Below are 13,830 nucleotides of genomic sequence, written 5' to 3'. Positions count from 1 at the left end.
CGTGCAGATTCACCAAAGGACACATTTGAAACAGTAAGAAGTCATACACAACCCATGATAGTGGTTGGGTCTAGCTGTTCTCACCTCAAGACAGGTAATCTGTATCCCCCAGCACAAGGCAGGTAGTTAAACTATGGAATTTATTACCACAAGATGTGCTGATGGCCACCAATTTACACTGCTTTAAAACAGGATTAGACTCTTCTCCCAACTGGCAAGAAGAAGAGTGGAAGAAAGAAGCAGCTGCCTAGTGAAGCTGGCAAGATGATGAGTAGGGCATACACATTTCCCCCAACTGGCCTGAATTTCTGACAGGAGAGACCATTGAAAGTGGGGTGCTTACATGGCTTGGCTAGCCATGGCGTGCTCTTGCTTTAAATGGAGCTTTGGATCAACCCACTGGCAGGAAAAGGGGTGTTTCAAGGAACAGGCCACCACTCCTTCCAACATAGGGCACTTGTTGCATCCACCCCAGTATGGGGATAGTAACAGCAGGCTACATTACAGGCTTGTAATGTCATTTGCCCCCCCCCCCCGTTAGTAATGTGGCATTTATTCAAATGCAAATCACATTAATTGACTGAGCATCTCATGATTAATTGATTTTTCAAAGGCTTCAGTTGGGCTTGGCTCTGATTTAAAGAGACTTAAATGCAATTAAGCAAGGATTGAATGCTGCTGCATGCTTTTTGCATTTGTAGATGCTGTGAAGCTACCTGGCAGTTCTCTACAGGCGCCTGCCGAATTGCCCTCGGCTGTCAACACTTCCCTGCCATCTGTGCAAGCAGAACCATCCCTACCTCCTCCATACCAGCTAATTAACATCCCACCATCAGAGTCTGCCTCAAGTCAAGAAGATCCACAAGACTACCTGTTACTAATTAACTGTCAGAGCAAGAAGCCTGAACCCACAAGGTAAATGTTAACTTCCTCCCTCATAAAAGTGCTAATGGTGACAAATCCGACATTGGCTGCTGCTGTTGCAGTTTGAACATGTCTTGCAAAAGCCTGTCTCCTCCACTTGCAATGGCATTTGATGCTCATCAGTCTTGGACAGACTTAATGTTGCCATCTAACCATTGACAGTGACAATGTATTGATTTTACTATGTTATTTGGTCCTTTAAAAACCCCTCAGAAAACATGGCCCCTGTCTGACAAATGGATAAGTGCATATGTAAACCCATTTATTTCAGTGGGTTTATTGTGCATTTAATTTACTCCCTATGGCACACCATGGTCAAGGTGCTACATACCTTCAGATTACTTGCCTATCTTAACATCGGTACACTTTTTGGAAAAAAGCAATGAATTTTATCCATGATTTTTCCAAGAACTAGGCTGCTTTTTGTTCAAAATAGTTTGTGTTGCTGACCTCTCTCAATTTTTATCACGCACTTGTAAACCAGTTCATACATAATCTCGGAAGAAGGGGAGGAGTATTTACTGCTGGAGGATTTTGAAAGTAAAAAGATTCCCTTGCAGTGAGTGTAATGTGAATTGTTTGGGATCTTGTGTTTAGACTTTAACCTCAAAGCTATAACTTGCTTGAATCAATTTCAGTGTGCGTGTGTTGCACGTTGTGCTGTGGAATTTTAATAAGCAATGCAAATAATAACCACCTGGAGGATCCAAGCATACAAAAAGGATTGTGTTTCAGTGTGCAAAGCTGTTTGTGCTTTTGTGGGCATTTTTTTTGGGGGGGGGGTGCTTTTAAAAATGATTCAGAGAAGAATCCTTGGAGGTGTTTTTGTATATTATGTTGGAAACTGCCCAGAGTGGCTGGGGCAACCCAGTCAGATGAGCAGGGTATTATTATTATTATTATTATTATTATTATTTATTTATTTTATTACTACACATAACTGAAGACTGCTGTGGCTGCCCTGCATTCTTTGTATTCTGCTCTTTTTTCTTTCCCCCGACAAAAATCCAACAGTTGCATTCCCAGTCCAGCCCCAAATGACAGGTAGCTATGCTATTCATACCTTGCCAGTTAGCATGTCATAGTAAACTGTAGTTAATGCTCCACTGTGGGCTTTGAGGTGGCTTGCATATTGCTCCTCCCCATTAGCATGTCAGAGAAACACGACCCCTGGCTTAATGTTACTTCCACATGGGGACTGTGGTTTTTCTGTGCCAAACCAATTATGATTGCTAAGCCAATTAAAAAGCCTTGGCTCCACATCACGGTTCGTTTGGAATGAAGCAAATCACAATTCCTAGTTTGGAAGTAACACTAACCCAGGGGGCGTGGTTGAGCTCCAGGGAGGAGGTGATGCTCATCATACGAGGGGAAGAGTGAAGCAGGAGCCCAGCCATATGTTTGAGGGGAAACATTAAGTATGGTACACTGCATGGCTGGCTAACCTGTGACCCTCCTGATGTCATTGGACTCCTAGCTCTTATCAGCTCCAACCAGCATGGCCTCATTAAAGGATGGTGTAAGTTGTAGTCCACCAACTCTTGTAGTGCCAAGAGTTAGCATTCCTGTGATGTGCCAATGCAGCCCTGGGTTAACAAATTCAAGCATTTCATGCCTCAGCCTCCTTTAAGTATACAGGCTTTTTCACTTTTAATTCCCTGCTATGTGAGCAAGATAGGTTTGCTGATTTTAGAACATAAACATCTTCTCTCTATGTGTTATATAGTGGTTTTATGAATGGCCACAAAATGCAATCAATACTGCATGTAGCAGCAGGCTACAATTTGCAAATCGTCTCAGTTCCTGTCTCATCTTAACAGGGTTTCACCTTATTATAGCACCAAGCTTGCTTGCTTTTAAAAACAAACAGTATTTAAGTAAAAAGGATGAAACTGAAGCTCTCAAACTGAAATTGAAAATCTCACGGTTGAAATGACTGATGAGTATACTTCAAAACTGAAAAATAATAATCTTGTTCAGTTATTTAGGGTGGATATTGTGACTAAAAATAGTACCTAACATTTATTTATCTATTCAATTTATATCCCGCCCTTTATCCCAAAGGAGCCCAGGGTGGTGAATTTAAGACTTAACCAACATGTTCCAAATTATCCTCACATTTTGACTGTAATCAGCTTTGCAAATATTAATTGAGGAAATGGTCACCTGATTTATTTTCAACTTGTGTGATTTTTGGCCCTTCACCCCAACTACCCTTGTAATACCCTTCCCACCCGAAATCTACAAGACAGATAGGAACTGAGACTTTAGCAGTGTACAGTGCAGAAATATAGAGGATCGTTGTGTAGCTATTCTTTGGATCCAAACATTAGAATGAGATCGACATGTATGCATATGCAGCCTTTGTGATTTCACCCTTTTTAACACAATAAGAAACTTCCCCTTCTAGTATAAAGAGTCCATATGTTATAGGTGCATGAATGTGATTCACATAAAATCAAACTATTAGTTATAGTTTACAGTTGTGATTCACTGTTTTCAGCTGATTATTTTGCAAAATGTGCAAAAGTTCCTGTAATAAACTTGGGATGTGCCAAGAAATTATTTTCTTTTTTAAAAAAATCTTGCATTTAGGTCACAGTCTGACTCAGCAAAAACTGCCTCTTCAGAAACAGACTGCAATGATAATGTGCCTTCCCATAAAACATCTGTACAGTCGCTGAACAAGCATGCAGTGAATGGGTTTTTTCAACAGCAAAGTGTCTATGACTCTCCCCCGCCGAGAGCTGCCTCTGTATCTGTGGATGGCAGCCTTTATAATTTGCCAAGGAGCTATTCGCATGATGTTTTACCGAAGCCATCTCCTTCTGGGACTGATGCAGATGGAGAGCAACATGTTTTCAGTGTTCCATCTGCAGCATCTTCTCTTGATGCACAACTGAAGGCTTTCTCCATTAGTTATGACATTCCCCCAACACCTGGAAGTACGTACCAGATTCCACGAACTTTCCCAGAAGGAACATTGGCTCAGAGTTCGAAGCTAGAGACTATTCCAGATGTCCCTCCACCTCGGCCGCCGAAACCTCACCATCCTTCAGACCGCTCACCTGTGGAGGTGTGCAATATCTCCCGCACTTCCTCAGACACTGATAGCAGCTACTGCATCCCTACTGGTGGAATGCCCCCATCGCGCAGCAACACAATTTCCACCATGGATTTGAATATATTTCGTAAAGGTTAGTGTTCTTCCATCTGGCTATGCTTTAACACAAATCTTCCTTGCGGTGCTCCCAAAATTCAGCCTCTCTAAAAAAAGAGCAAGATCTGCCCTGGAAATCTTGGTTCTTGGGGGGAAACTACACATTACACTTCAGCTGTAAGAAATCACACCTCAGTTCCCACATACTGATTCTCAATATTCTCTAAATACAGGAAAGGTGTATTTAACTTTTCCATTACTAGTTGCTTTCTCCCTGGTGCTTCCCCAGCTGCTTATACACTTTGCAGTGTTCCAGACCTGGGTTTATCTTGAAAATACAGGCTTTGAACTCTGCAGCGAAAAAAAACAGCTGGAAGCAGGGATATTCTAGGAGAAAAGCTACTTGCAGGATTCTTTTCTCCATTGCAAATTACCTCTGAGATTGCTTTGCAATGGTTGAGGCCTGTTGACTCAGGCTATGTTTTCCTTTGGCAGATAGTTAAGTGGACTCAAAAGCTCTCATTTTGGCTTCCAAGTGTTTGCTTGTTTGTATTCAGATCCCACCTTTTTTCTAAGGAGTTCAAGGTGGTGTGCATTGTTCTTTCCCTCCTCATTTAATCCCCACAACAACCCTGTGAGGTAGGTTAGGCTGAGAGGCAGTGACTAGCCCAAGGTCACTCTGGGAGCTTCATGGCTGAGTGAGGATTTGAACCCTAATTTCTCAGTTCCTAGTCCAACATTCGAACCCCTACACCACACTGGCTTACTTAATGTGGAGGGAGTGGGCAGCATTGTGGTCTAAACCACTGAGTCTCTTCGGCTTGCCAATCAGAAGGTTGGCGGTTCGAATCTGCACAATGGAGTGAGCTCCCATAACTTTGTCCCAGCTTCTGCCAACCTAGCAGTTCGAGAGCACACCAGTGCAAGTAGATAAATAGGTACTGCTGCGGCAGGAAGGTAAATGGCATTTCCGTGCTCTCTGGTTTCTGTCACAGTGTCCCGTTGCACCAGAAGCAGTTTAGTCATGCTGGCCACATGACCCGGAAAGCTATCTATGGACAAACGCCGACTCCCTCGGCCTGAAACGAGATGAGCACCACATGCCATAGTCACTTTTGACTGGACTTAATCATCCAGGAATCCTTTCCCTTTCCCTTTCTTACTTAATCAGAATCACCAGAAATTCATTTTTATTTTTTTACAAAGATGATTTCCAGCCAGGGAAAACTTTTCATATAGGTAATTACTTCACCTTCCTTGTAAATCAGTGAAGATCTTAAATATAGGGGATTGTTTGGGAGCTGAGAAGCAGGAACCTGTGAGCAGAAATTTCTTTGTGCAAGAATCAAGACAGTGCAACTCTGAATTCATGTTACAAATATGCTGATGTATGATGTGTCTGTGTGGTGTAATGGTTAGAGTTTTGGACTATGAGCTCTGAGACTAAGGTTCGAATCCCCACTCAGCCAATGAAGCTCACAGAGTGACCTTGGGCCAGTCACAGTGTCTCAGCCTAACCTACATCACAGGGTTGTTGTGAGGGTAAAATGGGAAGGAGGAGAACCATGTACAGCATCTTGAGCTCCTTGGAAGGAAAGGTGGTATGTAAATGCAACAAACAAATAAAAGATGTGCTACATTAACTGCTAAGATACACTCTATAAGAAATTCAAGATATATAGACTGTGATTATTGTTATAGCTCCCTGTTGTTGTTTTTAAAGGATCTGTTTCAAAAAAAATTGGTGGACGTGATAGACCTCAAAAACTCTTGATCTACTTTGTACTAAACCTGAACAGATTTTTTAAAACAATATTTTCTGAGTTTGCAGAAGTTAGTGGAAGTTGACATTATGCTTTGTGGATGTCTGGAATCAATCACAGGTACCTAATAAGATGGCCTCCACAATTTTAAAATAAACTTTCCCAACCTTATATAAACTGAAGTTTTCTAATGGCACACCCGTAACTCATTATATATAGCTCTTACATTTTCCCTTCTTTTCTGCTTGCCTTGCATTTTCCTTGTCTTTATCCAGTTTAATAATCTACTCCAAAGAGTTTGCTGTGTGATTTGCAAAGTACCATGTGCAAGGATCGCACCTTATAAATAACACATATGGATGCCCTCAACCATTTCCCAGCTCTATAAAGGCGCTTGAGAGCTTCGGCGATGGCCTGGCTTTCTGAAGCAATTAAGGTTTTAATTAAAATTTACTTGGTGTGGTTTTGTGTAAAATTCAGATTCTGGATAAATATTCAGACAATGGACAAAGACAAACTGTGGGAGTGGTATGGGGCTAAGAATGCCAGGGGTGAAAAGTGAGTTTAAAGAATTAAGAAGGGGAACAAGGGGAAGCCAGAAGGCGACACATAGAACAATTGTTAGCAATGTAAAGTAGGGTGGGTGGGAGGCAGGCAGAGTCACCTGTGAAGAAATGGGGCCAGGAGAGAGTAAGGGGAGGTTTCCATATGTTGTCCAATAAGACACACATGTATTGACCAATCACTAGTCAACATGGTTTTTCATAATGAAGATGTTCAGTTTTGTATCACTGTGGGCTGGGCTGTGCATTTCAGAATGGTTGTGTGTGAAATGTTGCCTATCCTGGTATTTCTATTTCTTAAAAAAAAAAAAGCCTGCTGTAATCTGCGGTGAATGGTGGTAAAAAATGTAATACTATTACAACAGTTATTTGCTTTCTAGGTTTTTTTTAATACATACTCTATTGTAAGATCTCCCTCTTTTTAAAATTTCTCCTCAATTTCTTCTCCTTCATGTGGTCTGGGTGCTTTTGTCACTTCCAGATTTTAGGACTGGCAGTGCCTTGCATTCAGACTGCATAACCAGACATAGACAGCAGCAAGATAGCATCCAGGAAATTTCCCCCCTTGTGCTATTTGCAGCTAATGGTGTGTGTTATGCCACCAGGTGTAAAAAGGAGGGAAAACAATGCTTTCTTTCTTCCCCTTTCTTTAGATATGGGTTCTCAAGATTGCTATTTTATTCCACGGACATTTCCAAATGACAGATCAAGCTCATTGGAAGGTTTTCATAACCACTTTGTAAGTATGTTTTGATTTTCAACATTAGCACAAGGCATATCTGCTTATGTATACTCTGATACGGATGGAGGCAGGGCTGTGAAATCCTTCTACACAGAATGTTTTGTTCTTAATATGATAAGCAGGCTAGTTCATAGTGTTGTGTGAGACAACAGGGGAGGCAATTGAGCCTTGGGAGGGAGGGGAGGTAAGTGATGGGGATAGCGGTTAAGAACACGGGAGGCTGCAAAGCTCACATCACCCCCCCTCCTTGACTAAAAACATGTAGAGTGTGGCAGTCAGTTACAAGATAGAGACAAAATGTAGATCCTGGCTGGAGCTTGTACAATGCAAATGGGGTGAAGCAATTCCATAGAACCTGCAAAAGGGAAAAAAAGACACACAAATGTTTTGAGACTGGTCAGGTGTTGTGCAATATATGTACGCTAAATTTCTGTTCACCTGTTCAGAATGTTGTTTAATTTCTTGCTGTTCGGAATCATTTTTGTTTCCCAGAAAAACAAAAGCCTATTGACTGTGGGAAGCGTTTCAAGTGAAGAATTGGATGAAAACTATGTCCCCATGAACCCAAACTCTCCCCCGCGGCAGCATTCTAGCAGTTTTACTGAACCTTTCCAGGAAATGACGAACTATGTGCCGATGACTCCTGGCACTTTTGACTTTTCCCTCTTTGGAATGCAAGTCCCTCCGCCAGCACACATGGGGTTTAGGTCGAGTCCCAAGACCCCTCCCAGGCGGCCTGTGCCTGTTGCTGAATGTGAACCACCACCAGTGGATAGGAACCTCAAGCCAGACAGGAAAGGTAAGGAAGGGGCATGTACTCCCAACCACTCTTGAGTGTTTCATGATCCTCGTTTTGTCCTTCCACCCACCCATCTTGTTCCACAGAATAAATTCCTGCTTGAAATTGAAGCAGCAATATTAACAGTGTACAGTTTCCTTTAGAACACACAGACCTCGACACTGACTATATTTACGGTTGTTTTGATTAATCACTGGATTGTACTGCTACTTCTCATCATATGTAAAAAAACGTGTGACTGGATCAGAACCTGCGTTTTCATTTGTGTTTAGAATCCATTTAAACCAGGCTTCTTCAAACTCGGCCCTCCAGATGTTTATGGCCTGCAACTCCCATGATCCCTAGCTAGCAGGACCAGTAGTCAGGGACGATGGGAATTGTAGTCTCAAAACATCTAGAGGGCCGAGGTTGAGGAAGCCTGACTTATACTTTTTTATTATTTTTTGGTAAGGCTAGCAAAAGTACACATTCAGATGATATGGATATAAAGTATAATAGCTGCGATTCTTACATTCCATGCATAATACAGATGCTGCTGCTTTAAAAATAGCATTTACAAAAACCTTAGTACAGGCTTCCTTTAACTCGGCCCTCCAGATGTTTTGAGACTATAATTCCCATCATCCCTGACTACTGGTCCTGCTAGCTAAGGATCATGGGAGTTGTAGGCCAAAACATCTGGAGGGCTGAGGTTGAGGAAGCCTGCCTTAGCAGGTAGGCATATGCTAAGTATTAGCAGTTTTGCATTCTTTTTCATTCACATAAAATCCGCAATTCACAATTACAAACAACCTGTGGGCAGCTGACCGTCAGATTTTCTGTACTGTCTATTTAAATGTATGAGTTTCTATGCGCATATGCCTTTCTGAAGGGTCAAATACTTAGCTGTTTGCATTTGGCATCACGAATCTTCCTCTCCCAGTTAACAGCTATTTCCATAAATGAGGAAGAGACCTCTGGAAGGCTGTACCAGAAGCTACCTAACCTGGCAGCATTGGCCAGTGTAATGTATTGTGAATTAATGGCTGCATTCACACATCACACTACTTTAGCATAATGTGGACCAGGAGGAATGTGTTGTATGCAGCGTCTGCCTTGCACCCTCTCACCTTTCTCCGTGTGGCTGGAAGCGGCAGTGCAGAGGCTTCTGCTTTTGCTTAATCGCATCCAGACCAACAAACTGTGAAGAACATTAACCGTATGGCTAGTTTCCATTCACGCCATAACTGATTGAAATTGGGTTTTTAAAACTAATCATATTTACTGGTAACAGCAACATTCAGCTAACATGGCAAACTGTGATTAAAGTAAAAGCCTAAGCAGAAGCTTCTAAACACCAACACCTGACCTGCATGTTGAGGGAAATGATTAAGGGAAGTATATGAACCCAAGGCTCACTGTGGCTCATTCACAGGGGAAATGGCCATACGGAGACAAGCAAGTCTTAATTTTAAAAAACTAAAAGGCACCAAATGTTTAAGTATATATGTGTCAGAAATAAATGTCATTTCAAGAATGTTTTTGACAGCACTGTGTCTAGTGAATTATGCATTTGGGGTAATTATGCTTTCTGCTGCTTAAACCTCTCAAAGCTTGCATGTGTTGGTGATGGAATGTTGCAAGCAGCATTGCTAGCAAATTGGATTTCAGCTTGGGAAAATCCCTGTTACCTCTCAGCACTACTGGATGGCATTCATCTAAAATCTATTAGTTAAATGGAACAAAAACAAAAACAAACCGTATTGAATTGGTTGGTAATAAAGAATGAAAAAGAACCGTGCTTGCAGTTAGAGGGACGGATGAGATCAAAGTTCTCAGAAAGATCTTGTTTGAAATGTGCATTTCCTTTCTTGCTCAGCATTGTTGCCGTCTATCCTGCTATCGGCCTTTTCCTTCAGTAGAGCTATATTGAGATGCTGTCATATTGATCATTGTTAAGCTGTAAGCCAATAGTACAGAAAACTATTTGATGGCAAAACGCAGGTTAAAAAACACCATGCTTTGAACTTGGAATATAATCTAGAATTCAGAATACGTTTCTTAGTACATATGGATGAAGATGGCTCATCTAGACAGGCATTCTGTTCTCATAGGGGCCAGTCAGATGCCTTTGGGGAAGTCCACAAGAAGGACATGAGCACAGTACCATTTCCCCATTCATGTTCCTCAGCAACTGGTATTCAGAGGTATAGGGCCTCTGATGCTGGAGGTGGAAGAATGAGGTCTTCCCCCCACCCACCGAATTTGATACTTTTGCATTTATAAATTGAACATATAGAGAAAAGACAGTTGTTGTGTGCCGACTTGGAAAAGATAACAGCAGTTCTATAACTTTATATATGAATATACATGCATATATGTCCCCCTCCCTTTATATAAGGCAAAACAGAAAGCAAATTTCACTTTCAAGTTTGGTTCTTGGGTTTGTCCTGTGCTCCTGTCTTTGTAGCTGTGTTAAAACAAGGATGTAACATTGCTTTTTTTAGTTTATATACCTGTCAAGATAGTAACATAGCATTTCATATGCAGTGATACATGGTGAGCACTGCTAGGAAACTTTTAACTTGCTTAACTAATGACAGCTGTCTAGTATTCTGCCCTAGAGATATCTAGGTTGGATCTTTAAAGTGCCTCTTGCTTGGATATCAAGAGAAGCTTAATTAAGGAAGTTCATGGAAGGAAAGCTCCTTTCTCATTCTCCTCCTTGCATCAACCTGCACCCCTGAAAGGCCTCTGTGGATGACTGGGAGTTATCCTCAACAATGGGAAATAGGTTGTAAGTGAGTCTCTCTCTCTCTCTCTCTCTCTCTCTCTCTCTCTCTCTGTCTCTCTGTGTGTGTGTGTGTGTGAGAGAGAGAGAGAGAGAGAGAGAGAGCGCGCGCGCGCGCGAGCGAGCGCAGAACAGAACTTTCCTTCCATGACTTTCTTTAGGTCAACTTACCTTAGGGTCCAATACTATAGGTTAACTCCTGACTAAATTTTAATTTACCCTGTTTATAAATAACTTTTCCCTGTGGCTGGTAAAGAGCATTGCTTTTTCTGTGTATTAAATAATCTTAATAGTAGGTAACTAAGTTGAAAGTCTCTTTGATAAGGTTTTGTTTTATTTATTTAAAATTTATATTCTGTTCTGTAGCCCTCAAGATGACTGACAATTTTAGGTTACTGTGGTAGAGTAGACTAGAATAGAATTGTAACCCACAAACTGCTGAAGCCAGATGTACATGGATATTAACATGGTTCAGTATGACTAATGAACTGTTCCCCACTTGAATGACTTGTGACCTCAAGACAATATAAGGGATATAAAGAAGAGCTAACAAAGTCTTCTACATTTTTTTAACGTTTATTTTATTTACGGTTGCATTTCAAATAATAATGATCTGCAAGGCTGTTAACAAGGAAATTAAAATGGCAATGCATATAATCAATCAACAATAAATGCATTAAAAGCTATGGTTTGATACAGTTCAGCACAATAAGATACAGTAAGTACACTAGGACAAGCACAAGTTTGTGAATGCGTCTTCACCAAAAGGAAGTCAGGTCTATTGTTAACAGCTAAAAAGGGATGTCCTCTGTAAACCAATGCTGCATCTTGGGGATTAGAAATTATGCCTGGATTTGGTTTTGTTTGGTTTTAAATTGCAGTAATCCACAGTTTTACAGATACCTATTTAAAGAAAACCAATTGGCGCAGTTACTTTCTTGCTCCAAAACAAGTTTTATTCATAATTAGCAAGGAGGAAACTTAACCAGAAACCGATGTTCAGATGACAAATAATGGCTTTGCTAAGGGCAGGGCAGCACAGGAGTAAAAAGGGCCAGAGAGGAGCAAAGCGGCTGTGAGCGCCTCTCCTCTCTAGGAGCCCATACATTTGCATGGTCCCAGAAGGCCATAGTTTGTCTTAGTGATGTGTGAGCCAGGCCAATGCATCAGAAACAGGTGTTTTGTTTTGTTTTTTACAGCATATTAATGTTAAAAATTGGGGGCTCAGGAGTAGGAATAGGAGGCAGGTTTAGCTCCATACCATTGGTATATAGCAGAGTTCACTCTCCCCAGAGTTCATCCCTCCCCCCCCCCCCATCTTTAGTGGCAGACATCCACTCATTTGGGGCAAAATTAAATTCTTTGCACAGTCACTCTGTTTCACCCTGACACTGGCAGTCATCCCACGGAGGCAGAATCAGTACCTGTGCACAGAACATGTGATATGCATTCACCAGGAGGTTTCCACCACCATCGGTTGAGCATGTGCACTGCACATCTAGTAGTAATGCATGTCTGATCATCACATACTGTTTTCATGCATTTTTCTATGTGGAATTTTGTTTCATAAAGTGATTCTAAGCTTAGCATGCTAAGGAGATGGCCTGCAGTGAAGAACATGAACATATGAGGTCCCATTGGCTGCTGCAGCCAGAGAACAGCTTCATTTGTATTTGAAGACTGATTTTGCTGGAAAGTCTTTTCCAATATAATGATCTTTTCCAATATAATGATCTAATCATCTTTCTCCTACAAGACAGTGGAGACAGCCACATGGTGGTAGTCCAGCACATGACGGTAGTCCAGATCTATAGGCCTTGCAAAAAGCCTACAATATAGAAATCCGACATAATCCAAGGGGAACGAAGTCCATAGCCATGGGGCCACCACAGAGAAGGGCATCTCCCTTGTGGCCACCCATCTTACCAACCTAGGAGACAGGCATCCCAGGGTAAGCCTCAAAAGCAGTTCTTAAAATGTGAGCAGGATAACATTGGTACAGGCAGTCCAATAAACAACATGGGCTCAAATCATTGTGGGTTTTCAGGGTCAAAAAACTAAACTGATCCCAGAAATGCATCAGTATCCAGTGCAGTGCAGTATTGTAGCCAATAGGGTTAATCCGAAGCGTGATTATTGCTCTTTGAAAACTTTCCCCACTATCCCAAAATCTGCTTTATGGCATAAAGAGCAGTATTTAAGGCAACACAGAAAAGATACTTTCCTACAGGAATTAGCATGAACTTGCCATTACAGATTGTGACCCACAGTGACCCTTCACATACATTTTGGATGTGCATTTTTGGCCAGTTCTGGACCAGCTGAAGTTTCCGAACCATCTTTGAAGGCGGTGCCATGTAGAGTGCATTGCAGCAGTCTGGATGTGACCAGAGCGTGGACTGCTGCTGTAAGGTCAGCTCCTCCAGATAGAGGTGCACTTGGCATACCAGCAGAAGGTGGTGAAAAGTGGTCCTGGTCACCGATGCCCCCTGCACTTCCTCAGTCAGCTCCAAATCTAGGAGCACTCTCAAACTGTGTGCATGGCCTTTCAGGGGATATGACAACACCACCTGTGAACCTCCTTCCTGTAATTAAGGAGACCTATCAGTTGATGGCATTCTACCATCTCTTCTTACATTGTCTCTTCCATGCATGTTTCCATCATGCATTCTGAATGTCGTGCTTATGCACTAGCATGTGCTTTTGCCACACTGCAGGACTCTTTTCACCAGCTGCTTGCTTTCGCTTCTAAGCATCACCTTTCTGCAAGGGGCTTGGCAATTTGTTTATAGGGTTCCATTTTTTCCAGTTATTAATTTTTTTAAAAAAAAAAACTATATTAAGAGAGACTCTTCTTTTTACCAATTAGGTCAGAGCCCTAAAATTTTAAGACCTAAGCCACATGGTTTAGAGCGAACAGATTCCCAAACCATAGGTGAATTTACTACAAGAAGAAAGGGTATGTACTTCAGCACTGCATGGTATCTGGGGCTGTGTATGGAAATGTTTTCTAAAAGGGGAACTCTTATAAAAACATGGTCGTCGCTACTCTTATCTCAATTTATTGGTCCGCTTATTTGTTAGCCGCAATATTTCCTGCTTAAGAGGC

The 13,830-nt window shown here is 41.7% G+C and overlaps 1 protein-coding gene across 2 annotated transcripts in view; it reads left to right on the top strand.

Annotated features, from left to right (window-relative positions):
- The window catches only part of GAB1 (GRB2 associated binding protein 1), an 82,295-nt gene that overhangs the window by 59,957 nt on the left and 8,508 nt on the right, over positions 1 to 13,830 (top strand). The window contains exons 3-7 of one of the 2 annotated variants that reach the window (XM_081021943.1): positions 702 to 915; positions 3,520 to 4,121; positions 7,064 to 7,149; positions 7,645 to 7,951; positions 13,591 to 13,680. In XM_081021943.1, coding sequence (XP_080878069.1) covers positions 702 to 915; positions 3,520 to 4,121; positions 7,064 to 7,149; positions 7,645 to 7,951; positions 13,591 to 13,680 — 1,299 coding nt within the window. The remainder of the gene's footprint in view (positions 1 to 701; positions 916 to 3,519; positions 4,122 to 7,063; positions 7,150 to 7,644; positions 7,952 to 13,590; positions 13,681 to 13,830) is intronic. The other variant, XM_081021944.1, reaches the window with a different exon arrangement.

This window comes from Podarcis pityusensis (assembly GCF_964106645.2).
Source record: "Podarcis pityusensis genome assembly, chromosome: 9".
Classification (NCBI taxonomy): domain Eukaryota; kingdom Metazoa; phylum Chordata; class Lepidosauria; order Squamata; family Lacertidae; genus Podarcis; species Podarcis pityusensis.
The sequence above is the reverse complement of the archived record's forward strand: the minus strand, read 5'-3'. Positions and strand labels throughout refer to the sequence as shown.